General features: G+C 37.8%; 1 protein-coding gene across 34 annotated transcripts in view; it reads left to right on the forward strand.

Moving 5' to 3' along the window:
* PTPRD (protein tyrosine phosphatase, receptor type D) overlaps positions 1–12,940 on the forward strand; it is a 573,002-nt gene that overhangs the window by 513,037 nt on the left and 47,025 nt on the right. For all 34 annotated transcript variants that reach the window (XM_018051970.1, XM_018051972.1, XM_018051971.1 and 31 more), the window contains 2 exons: positions 9,681–9,800; positions 10,309–10,463. In XM_018051970.1, the coding sequence (XP_017907459.1) occupies positions 9,681–9,800; positions 10,309–10,463 (275 nt within the window). The remainder of the gene's footprint in view (positions 1–9,680; positions 9,801–10,308; positions 10,464–12,940) is intronic.

Here is a 12,940-nt window from a genome sequence, read left to right on the forward strand (position 1 = left end):
TCTTTGTCCATCCCACATCCTCTATTTAGGATGGAAGACTACAGATGATGGCTCAGAACATCCCTACTGAAGTGAATTATAGGCAGCACAACCTAGGGAATGAGAAAGAGATGCAGCTTTGCTCCCAATGGCAATGTGCAAAGCCCCTGTGATTCTTCGCAGTCATGCTTACAGTGCTCCGGGCTGGTCTAGGCTATTTCTAAGATTTTGAGAAGTGCGAGTTAATCTCTGTGCCCAGGCAAGGCAGACATTCAGCTGGTTTGCACCACTGTAGTTTTACTGGGAGTTACTATATTGAAATGTATCCATATTGGCTGGTATACGAGCATTATCTTTTTATTGAAACTTTAAGTCACATAAGGATATCGCTCGGTGTCAGTGACACTGGAGCACTGTTGGAATGCAGGCAGCCACTGGGCAGATGAAGGCAGGTGCAGAGGTGGCAGTAAATCTGTGTGGAGTACCCAGTCATTGCCAGGAGTGGCTGGGGCTGAGGGGCAAAGAGACTCCAGTCATGAGGGAAGGCCTGGTATGCAAGTGCCACCTGGCCATGACAGGGACCTTTCATACATTTTCCCTCAGGTTACAACAGCGTGCTAGAAAGTGGAGATATAATGGGAGAAGGCGTTAGAAAAGTTGAGTGCAGCTCCATCTGTTAATTCCGAGCAGATGCGTTTGTCTTATCCTGTTCAGGTCGCTATAACAGAATGCTGTAGACTGGATGGTTTATATACAACAGAAACTTAACTTCTTACAGTTTAAGACTAAGGTGCTGCTTCCTGGTTCATAGAAAACTGTCTGTACAATGCAGGGGTGAGAGAGCTCTCAAGAGTTTCTCTTCTAAAGCACTAATTCCATTCTACCAGGCCTCCGCCCTCATGACCTAAGGGCCTCCTCAAGCCCCCACTTCCTAATACGATCACATAGGGAATCAGATTTCAACATAGTGCCAGGAGAAATATCCACAACCTCAGATATGCAGATAATACCACCCTAAATTGGAAAACTCAGCAGTGGCCACAGGGCTGAAAAGCTCAGTTTTCATACCAGGTCCAAAGAAAGGCAATGCCAAAGAACGTTCAAACTACCGCACAGTTGCACTCATCTTAGACACTAGTCAAGTAATGCTCAAAATTCTCCAGGCTAGGTTTCAACAGTACATGAACCAAGAACATCCAGATATTCAAGCTGGATTTAGAAAAGGAAGAGGAACCAGGGATCAAATTCCCAAATCCGTTGAATCATCAAAAAAGCAATTCCAGAAAAACATCTACTTCTGTTTCATTTACTACGCTAAAGCCTTTGACTATGGATTACAGCAAACTGTGGAATATTCTTAAAGAGATGGGAATACCAGACCACCTTACCTTCTGCAAAACCTGTATGCAAGACAAGAAGCAACAGTTAGAACCAGACATGGAACAACATACTGGTTCCAAATTGGGAAAGGAATACGTCAAGGTTATATATAATCACCTTGCTTATTTAACTTATATGCAGAGTACATCAGGTGAAATGCCAAGCTGGATGAAGCACAAGCTGGAATCAAGATTGCAGGGTCAAATATCATTAACCTCAAATATGCAGATGATACCACCTATGGCAGAAAGTAAAGAAGAACTAAAGAGCCTCTTGATTAAGATGTAAGAGGAGAGTGAAAAAGTTGGCTTAAAACTCAACATTCAAAAAACAAAATTGTGGCATCTGGTCCATCACTTTATGGTGACTAGAAGGGAACAGTGACAGGCTTTAATATTCTTGGGCTCCAAAATCACTGCAGATGGTAACTATAACCATGAAATTAAAAGATGATTGCTCTTGTGAAGTGAAGCTATGACAAACCTAGAGAGTATATTTAAAAGCAGAGACATTACTTTACCAACAAAAGTCCATCCAATCAAAGCTATGGTTTTTCCAGTAATCATGTATGGATATGAGTCTTGAACCATAAAGAAGGCTGAGCAAAGAAAAATTGATGCTTTTGAATTGTGGTGTTGGAGAAGACTCTTGAGAGTACCTTGAATAGAAAGGAGATCAAACCAGTCAATCCTAAAGGAAATCGATGTTGATTATTCATGGAAAGACTGATAGTGAAGCTCGAATACTTTGGCCACCTGACGCGGAGAACTGACTCATTTGAAAAGACCCTGATGCAAGGTTGAAGGCAGGAGGAGAAGGGGATGACAGAGGATGAGATGGTTGGATGGCATCACAGACTCAATGGGCATGAGTTTGAGCAAGCTCTGGGAGTTGGTAAAGGACAGGGAAGCCTGGCGTGCTGTAGTCCATAGGGTTGCAAAGAGTCGAACATGATTGAGTGACTGAACAACAGCAACCCCCCTAATGACAGAAAGCGAATATAACTAAAGAGCCTCTTGATGAAGGTAAAAGAGGAGAGTGAAAAGCTGGCATAAAACTCAACATTCTGCCCTGTATCAACATGGTTCAGCCATAGGTATACATATGTCCCCCTCCTCTTGAGTCTCCTCCCACGCCAATCCCACCCCTCTAGGTTGTCACAGAGCCCTGGTTTGAGTTCCCTGAGTCATAAACCAGCAATATATTGTAATTATACTTCAATGAAAATAAATACATGTTTAAAAGTAGAAAAAAAAACCGCATGAAAAATGTAAAATAAACAAAACAAAACTCAACAGTCAAAAAACTAAGATCATGGTATCCAGTCCCATCACTTCATGCCAAATAGATAGGAGGAAAATGCAAATATTGGCAGATTTTATTTTCTTGGGCTCCAAAATCACTGTGGATGGTAACTGCAGCCATGAAATTTAAAAAAAAAGCCTGCTCCTTGGAAGAAAAGCTATGACAAACCTAGACAGCATATTAAAAAGCAGAGATATCACTTTGCCAACAAAGGTCCGTATAGTCAAAGCTATGGTTTTTCCAGAAGTCATGTATGGATGTGAAAGTTGGACCATCAAGAAGGCTGAACACCAAAGAACTGTGGTGCTGGAGAAGACTCTTGAGAGGTCCTTGGACTGCATGGAGATCAAACCTAAAGGAAAGTCAGTCAATCCTAAAGGAAAACAGTCCTGGATATTCATTGGAAGTACTGATGCTGAAGCTGAAGCTCCAATACTTTGGCCACCTGAATCAAAGAGCCAACTCATTGGAAAAGATGCTGATGCTGGGAAAGATTTAGGGCAGGAGGAGAAGGGGGCAACAGAGGATGAGATGGTTGGATGCATCAAGCTCAATGGACATGAGTTTCAGCAGACTCTGGGAGATAGTGAAGGTCAGGGAAGCCTGAAATGCTGCAATCTATGGGATCACAAAGAGTCAAACACAACTTATTAATGAATAACAACAACATGAATGGGGGCAAGGGGCACAGATATTCATTCTATAGCACACATCAAAAAAAAATGAAAATGACTATCAAGTTTTTAAATTAATAAATGGTTTAGTGTTTGAATGGTTCAGTGAACTGATAAGCAGCAAAATTTGGTTTATTTATAGAATAATATTTTTGACATTATAGTTTTATTTATGAAAAGCTATGACTGTACTGATAGTCAAATGCTTTAATATCACTCTCATTTCAAGGACTCCATTGCCTTTGATCCTTCACTAAATAGTGGTCAGCAAAGAGAAAACGAAAGAAATTCATAAACCAGGTAGTTTTGCCATCTGAAAATAGATATGACTAAATATTAGTTGAATGGAGGGAATGACACTTTTATTCAAAGAGAAGAGAATCATTGAGAACTCTCTCTCCTGATTTTGGAAAATCAAGTATTAAATCTCGTCTTTTAAAAAATGCCAAAAAGAGATATAATAGCCTACAGAATCAGTTTGGTGTGTAATTTTTCTGTCCACTAAAATATATCCTAATATTTACCTGAAACTTTCTTTCATTGTATTCTTCTTATTAAATGTATATTTAGTCATGGTAACATTTCCTTTTTCCCAAGAACAGCCTTGATTTGCATTATCTAATGTTAACATACTATCCCCTCTTTACAGTAGAATCCTTTGCTCAAACGTACTAAATACTGATTTCCAAATATCATTTATTGTCTCTTCTAAGTCTTTCTTTGACTGAATAACCCTAGGCAGGCTTTCTCAAATACTATATGGTGAATGTGTGTGGGTTCAATATTGCTGGGACTCTTTGGAGTATTGCTTTGTTACATTTGGAATTCTGGTGCCTTCCGCCATGCTGCCAGGCTCAATAAAGCTTTGTTAAATTGAAATGAGGTTTTGTTTTCATAAAGTTTCAGGCTGTTTAAAAATAAGCCAACCTAGACCACAGTATAGTTGATTATAAAGTTGGCTTGCGTGTGTTGAATGCCCTTAGTGTGCCAAACCAAGTCCAAGATAAGCCATGTGGAAGTAAAAACGGAACAAGGAGAGCATTTCCCTAAAGCACAGTCAGTAGACCTGCTGGATCAAATCCTACGAGATATTTCCAACAGTGAGTTTGTCTTTTGAATACATTTAAATATGTTCCATCATGCCATCAACTTACTTTTAATAATTTGCCATGAAAGGGAGAAAATGAATGAATTCCACAGCATACATGTAGCAATGGTCAACCCAGTCTTTCCATAATTTTGGAAAAAATGAAAGCTTACCACATAAAGGGATTCTCTTTGTGATAATAAAAAGAAATATCTCCCCTATATTCAGCCAGGAATCTGAACTGTCTCATTCAATTTGGGCCTCAAGTAGAGTTACAGGGTGATGTTTCTAAACCACAGCCTGGTTGTACTTTATTCCTTTTCTACTCTGATTCTAATACATTCTCTCTTCACAGCCAGCTGGGGCCCAGGTCCATTAAAGGACTGTTTGGAATGTCACAACTACCTATTTGATGAACCAGGAGATAGAAGCACCCCTACATATTTAGTCAGTATGGCAGATGGACTGGGGACAGGACTGTTTTTCACTTTGGTGTTTTCATTGCCACTGGCACCTCACCTCCCGTCTAGAAAATCCTAAATACATATTTGCTAGGATTAACAATATATTCAATTTTTCACATTCAGAATGATTTCAGTGGTTTATAACAACAAACACAAAAAGCTGAGAACATGGTTAACTAATAATAAATATTCCCACCAGATACCTATTTGTGTTGGCCATTGTGTTCAGATGGAGAAGGCAATGGCACCCCACTCCAGTACTCCTGCCTGGAAAATGGACGGAGGAGCCTGGTTGGCTGCAGTCCATGGGGTCGCTAAGAGTCAGACACGACTGAGTGACTTCACTTTCTCTTTTCACTTTCATGCATTGGAGAAGGAAATGGCAACCCACTCCAGTGTTCTTGCCTGGAGAATCCCAGGGATGGGGGAGCCTGGTGGGCTGCCGTCTATGAGGTCACACAGAGTTGGACACGACTGAAGTGACTTAGCAGCAGCATTGGGTTCAGAGTTTCAGGTATACAATTTCCAACCCTTATAATAAACCTGTCATGCGGGAGATATTCATTCCCATTTTATAGAAGAGGCCACAAGGCTTTGGTCCTGGAAACAGAGAAGCAGCTTACTGGTCACCAGTGAAACTGCCTGACCTTCCATGAATCAGTGCTGAAGGCCACTTGTAGTCACTTCAGAAGCAAATAAGAAAAGACAGACATCAGTATTTGAACTGTAACTCCCACCTTCTGTATACCCCGAAAGGGAGCCTTCTGTACAGCACATCTTAACTCTCACACTCAGCTCTATGCATGAAGCCTAACAAGTAGTAACTCTCTAGATTCTTCTCTGAGATTCTTCTCTCAGAGAAAAAAAAGCTGGTGGTGGGGGAGGATTATTGCCAAAGAAAACATTTCAAGAGAGGGAAACAGTGATCCAAAAGTTTACAAGCAGTAAATGCTGGAGAGGGTGTGGAGAAAAGGGAACCCTCTTACACTGTTGGTGGGAATGCAAACTAGTACAGCCACTATGGAGAACAGTGTGGAGATTCCTTAAAAAACTGGAACTAGAACTGCCTTATGACCCAGCAATCCCACTTCTGGGCATACACACTGAGGAAACCAGAATTGAAAGAGACACGTGTACCCCAGTGTTCATCGCAGCACTGTTTATAATGGCCAGGACATGGAAACAACCTAGATGTCCATCAGCAGATGAATGGATAAGAAAGCTGTGGTACATATACACAATGGAGTATTGCTCAGCCATTAAAAAGAATACATTTGAATCAGTTCTAATGAGGTGGATGAAACTGGAGCCAATTATACAGAGTAAAGTAAGCCAGAAAGAAAAACACCAATACAGTATACTAACACATATATATGGAATTTAGAAAGATGGTAACGATAACCCTGTATGCGAGACAGCAAAAGAGACACAGATGTATAGAACAGACTTTTGGACTCTGTGGGAGAGGGCAAGGGTGGGATGATTTGGGAGAATGGCATTGAAACATGTATACTATCATGTAAGAAACGAATTGCCAGTCTAGGTTCGATACAGGATACAGGATGCTTGGGGCTGGTGCACTGGGATGATCCAGAGAGATGGTATTGGGAGGGAGGTGGAAGGGGGGTTCAGGATTGGGAACTCATGTACACCCGTGGCAGATTCATGTTGATGTATGGCAAAACCAATACAGTATTGTAAAGTAAAATAAAGTAAAAAAAAAAAAGATAATAGATGAAAGACAATAAATGGCATTTTATATAGAAAAAAAAAAGAGAGGGAAACAGAGCTAGCTCATTTGTATTAGCTGGTTAGGAAAAATATATATGTAATTTATATTGTTATTCTGTATCCTTTTAATTTTTTTCCTCACTAGACTTCTGACTCCCTCTCTAACATTACAATCAGAAATTATTTGTTTAGTGTATGGCTAATAATGCAAGGCTTAAAGGAATATTTGTCAGTAAGTCTAAGCCCTTAAATTTAGCCCTCAGGATGAAACCTATACAGTCTGCTCAGAGAATGAGGTGGAGAAAAGAAGTGTTGCAGTCCTTGCACTGAAGGGAAGCCTGTGTTGCTGCTCAGAGGGCTCAGGCAACCCTTCTAATCCCACTGCTGAGACTACGTGTGAATGTGCACATACATTAGAACATTTATTTTTTCATAAACTCCCCTTGCAAAATATTTCTTGAGAAAAAACACAGATGTTTAAATATATTGACTTTTTAAAAAGTTGCTCCTAGTTTTTGCAGTTTCACTTAGAACATTTTAGAGGGTTGTTTTTTTTTTAGTAAAGAGTAAGGCTAGAATACATTCTTTAAAATGAGTACAAGAACTATTTCTTTATTCTTTTAGCTAAAAAATGTTCACAATATTTACTCCTTATAGTAATGTTTTGTGGAATTTTTTTTCCTAAAGAGGTCAGAGTCTAACTAAGCCAAAAATAGTTGCAGTTCTCAAATTTTAAAATAATCATTATAAGTTTGGGTTTTCCTACATTTTAGGGATGGAATGGCTTTGTAGATGGAAAGTCACTCAATAATGGAGTCATTTTTCCAGAGGTCACATAAAGGCTGGCTTATGGTTCTTTTCTTGTTTTCCTTTGTCTTACCTCATCAAAAGGTCTCAGGATAACCATTCTCCAGCATTGAAGCATAATTACATTAAATTGGGTTTGGTGAATTGTACTGAACTTCTAGTTCATTTTGTTGCATTAACTTGCTGTTTTTGTACCCATCTTAGTGGTATTTGTCCTCCTGGGATATGACCTGTAGGTTTTTATTTGAAAGGGCTCGTGTTCAGCTGAAACTCTTAAATCGTGAGTTTTGAGTTTCTCTGTTGATTCCTAAACTCAGTACATTGTTGGCATCCCTTCAAATGTTGCAATAAGAGGCCTCCAGTTTCTTTTGTCTTTTGCAGCAAGACATCAACTTGACATCTATTTCATGGTTTAGAACAGATCCTCTGACTTCATTTTTGTGATTTTTTTTTCTGTCTGAATTAGGGTTACTTAAGTAATGTTGGCTCTATGAGGGTAGTAGCCTTTGCTAAGTTTGTCCAAGTACAACTTGGGTTTTAATGGATGGCTATGGCAACCCACTCCAGTACTGTTGCCTGGAAAATCCCATGGACGGAAGAGCACGGTAGGCTACACACAGTCCATGGGGTCTCAAAGAGTCAGACACAACTGAGTGACTTTGCTTTCAGAAAATACACAGAGGTACCCAACCCTGGTCTTACTACATCAATATTCTCCTTAAAGAACTATCTTTCCCTTGTGTTAAGTTAGAACATATGATAGAAATATGAAACAGAAGAATATTTTGTGCATCTAGAAAATGCAAGCCTTTAAAAAAAATCTTACTAAGACATAATTCTCCACTTTCATGTTACCACTTTTGTTCAATTTTCTTGAAATAGATAATGTTTGTGTGGGTCTCACAGTTGAGATAAAGGCATAGTAGCAGACCTTGAGAATGCAGTCTCTGCCTTCCTGTGTAATGGTACCTTTTCTTTTATCTTGTCTAGGAAACTGTGTAGAGGACTAACCCTCTCCCTTTCACAAGGTCTGATATCTACACAGAAAGAGGCTGACTCTGAGCAGCAAATGCTTTAGTTGTGAAACAGAAAATTACAATATTATTTACAGAATGGTAATATTTATATTCAACATAAAAGCAAATGATTCCCTATAATTCTATTTACTAAGCCAAAAATCCAAGTACCTATGATAATGCCTCATTGCTTTTGTTTAAATCCAAAGATCATAATTTTCAAGTATTTTTCAAGTAGAAGATGTACTAATATAAAATAGTACTAGATTTCTTTACCTAGAGACATGCATTTTAATTGGCTTCAACTAAGAACTACTCCCATTTTTTTCTTTGAATCTGAGATGGAAAAGGGTAAATATATTCTGATGTATCATCTTACTAGAAAATACAGTGTTATCTTTGCTATTTTTCGTTATGCTTTTTAATACCCAAAGGCACATTCAGTAAATTCGAGGCATACAGCAGATTTGGAATTATTCTTTGTTGCATATTAAACTAATTGCATTGAATACTTTTTACGTGCTTTTCTTGTCCAACTTCACATAATCACTGTAGATTATTCATCTGAAATGAATGGGTTTTAAATTATTTAAACTTTGCCACTGCTAGTGTGTGACCCTCTGAGACTTTTTAAAGAACAGACAGTTCTTTTCCCCCAGACTTTACATATTTCATTTGTTTTTGATATACATACACATTTATCTTGTATTAAAGAAAAATGCTGTGTTGTTTGTTATACTTTGACAGATTTACAAATTATTTCTGCTCTTCTTTAAACAAGCATATTTCGAGATAGCTCAAGATGAAATCGTTTGTGCCTTTTAAACGTTGATGGATGAACACTAACTATCTCACCATGTCATTTAAGTGCCTAAGTGTAATCTTTCTGAAGCGATTCTTAACATCTATCCTAGAACAATTTTGTGTTTTCTTTTCAAGTTCTCTGAAGTTTCAAATACCTCTCTCCTTATTCTACTTGGCGACAATCTGCAATTTATTTTTCTCCAGGAAAATTGAATCTGTTACTGCTTAGTATTCCTACCAGTTTGAAAAATGTGGTTTACATTGGCATCAGAGCAGTAATTTACATATATTGGGATAACAAGAATGCATGCCAGAAAAAGATCAACATAAAATGAAATGCAGAAAAGCTGTTTTCCTTCAACAGCAACTCAAAATAAAGCTAATAGAGAAATTGATGAGGATCTGCCCTGAATGTGTCACTTGTGTCTTCTAGGTGAAGTGTGACCAGTATTGGCCCAGCAGAGGCACAGAAACCCATGGGCTGGTCCAGGTGACCCTGCTAGACACAGTGGAGCTGGCCACATATTGTGTTCGAACATTTGCACTTTACAAGGTTTGCTTTCTTCCCCCCTCTTTCCCCTTTCCATTATTTAAAGAAAGCTTCTTTTGAGAAATCAAATATTTCAAGGCTTTACTTAAATCTTGATTCTACTGGCAACAATGAAGAATGAAATGATTCTTCCATTATCGCTCAGCAGTTTTTCTCCTTGTTAGTGATTTGTCAATAAATATGGAACTCTTGCTCTGAATGAAAGTTTTGGCAAATGAAGACTGGATGAAGAAGAACTAGTTCTTTCGGTAAAATATGACAGGAGCGCTCCTGATAGTTAAACCTGAGAAATGGAATGCTTCTCACCTAGGAATTTTGTCTGCCTGAGCAAATATTTGTCATTTACAAATAGCTTATAGTTATAACTCCAAAGAGTATTTCTCCCCAAGGAATACAGGATAGGGGAAGGAATTAAGATGGCACATCTACATGTTACCTTTCCCATGTTATTACACATCATACAACTTGAGGCTAAGAACACAGAATTTCAACCACTGTTCTTACTTCACAGAATGGTTCAAGTGAGAAGAGAGAAGTAAGACAATTCCAGTTCACTGCCTGGCCTGATCATGGTGTTCCAGAACACCCAACACCTTTTCTGGCTTTCTTACGGAGAGTCAAAACCTGTAACCCTCCTGATGCAGGTCCGATGGTTGTACACTGCAGGTGAGAAGCTCTGAGAGCATTTTCCTCACAGTCAGAACGCTTGTGGGGAAACACAACACTGAATGATTTCTCACTGGGTATTCTCTTTCTAACCTTTTGATACTCTGGGAGAGTAACTGCCTTTATAAATGATACAGGGAGTATTTTTTGGTCAAATGAGGTCTATACTAACATCAATAGGAAGGATTTGATAGAGTGCATAGCTGACTTCCCAACCCTGGGAGATAAAAGCAACTATGGTTCATGCTGTTTTCTCTTTGGAGAAAACATAAATACATTCTTTCAAAATATATATGTGTATATGTGTATAAATATATAAATAGATATACACAAATTATTGTTTGATAGACTCTTGTGGGCTGGGCTGATACAAACTTTTTACTATTTATAGGGAAAAATGCTGAACAAAATAACATTATAAACATACAAGCTTACAGAGATCATTTCTTACTGCTTAAAGATGCCTTCTGCATTTAGTATTATCAAGTCACATACAAAAATATCCTATTTTGAGTTTTAAATTTTTATTTAATGAAATATGACAAAGACCTAGAGTTTGGAAGAATTATTTTATGTACTCGGAAGTAATGAACCTGCATTTTTCTTAATGTATAATTTATTATTTTGTACTTAATTCTAACATTCTCTATATCACCACTCAGATTCTACTATAAATATGTTCATACATTTGTAATACTAAACTGATTTCTTCCTGTTTTCTGAATTCCCCTGAAGTACCATTACTAACAGATTATTAAAGATACCCGGTCAGTTGTTTACTGCTATATAAATTACAGTTCATGTAACTTCATAGTAGTCTTTTGTAACCTAAGTATTTCAAATACTTAGAAACTATATAAAAGAAGAAAAGAAGCATCTATCATAAACCACTTTTATCATGACTTAACAGTATAACTTTCATTCATATCCCATATTATACTATAGCATAATATAGTAGATTTTAGAAATAGGGTCTATTTTTATAAAAAGCTGGATACCATGGATAGGTCAGAATAAAAACAATAGAATTTACCTGACTAACCCATGCTAGAGGAGTGATGTTAAACAATGGCCTGGCAAATTCCAAACAAGATAATATTTTATTTCTCTTTTCCAGCATTTTTACCCTAACAAAAACTGATAATAACATTACTCTTTATTCATTGAATATTTTACAAATTCCAAAGCACTGCACCATGCTTTACTTTTACTGTTTGATGTTCTTAGCAACAGTATATAGATCAAGAGACGAGAACATAGAGTTTGGTTCAAGTAAAATAGTTGAGAAGTTGGAGGTACAATCAGCCTCACCTTACAATCAACTTCTTGCTCCTCTTTAACAAGAATAGGGGTCTTTGAAAATCTGCCGCTATGTTGAAGTTGTTGTTTTGGTTTTTTTTTTGCATGATTCTGAAATACTATAAATTATTGTTATTAATTTGAGCAAATTAGTATTTATTGAGCAAATGCTTTTATATCATGAAATCAGATTTCTGGTTGGTTTTAGCAGGCAGTCTTTGTGTTCTGTTACACAAACATCTTTGCAGACCTCAAAGAGCCATTGAAACTGGTTGCATGGTGCCCCTGCTTGGCACAAAATCAATTTAATTATGAAAACCACACATGAAACATTTGTAGATGGAGTTTGGCCACAGGAGAGAAAACAGGAAGTTTGGCCTCACTCAAGAAATGTTGCCCTCATAAGTCTCCTGGCAAAGATGCAGTTCACACAGATGCATACATACACACACACAGGTGTATACACTTACACACACAAAAAACACATACATTTATATATACAAAATAATAGAAACAAAAATTAGAGAAACCTCCCGTGTATGATAAGATATCTTGGCCTCTTGATTTAGAGAGGCAGTGTCCACACAGCCAACTTGCAGAGCATCGTGAACCTTTGACTTGGTTACCTGTATGTTAAAACCCACAAGCATAAATTTTTTGATGGAGTGGCAGAGGATAATCATTTCAAATAGCAACTGCTCCTGTGGTATTCCAGCAATGCTGGTTTAAAAAGCTTCTCTAGGCAGGAAGGAAACTGCAGAAAGTGACACTATCCATGTCACAAAGGGATCCTGATTAGTTACCATGGGCACTGTTGCACATAATCACAGAAAATACTCTGGAGTTTAAATACTCAACTTCATGATTTCTCTTATGATGGACTTGAATTTTTTTTTACTAAATGATGAAGAAGTAGTAACAAACTCAGAGTAAGTCTAAGCCTTCTGCCAAATAGATCCTGTGAGAAAGGAGAAGTTTCTGAAAGAAGATAACAAAAATGGGATGGGACTGGAAAAGGAGAAAATTAATTTCCCTTAGTTTTGTCCAGGCAATAAAAGTGGCAGGACTAAAAAATCATTATGAGTAAACTAAATTCTAATGATCAACAATATAAAGGACTCATGAGAACAGACTAGTACAAGCAGAGACAAGACCTTAGAAGGTCAAGGAGATGGACA

This window comes from Capra hircus, chromosome 8 (assembly GCF_001704415.2).
Source record: "Capra hircus breed San Clemente chromosome 8, ASM170441v1, whole genome shotgun sequence".
Lineage (NCBI taxonomy): Eukaryota > Metazoa > Chordata > Mammalia > Artiodactyla > Bovidae > Capra > Capra hircus.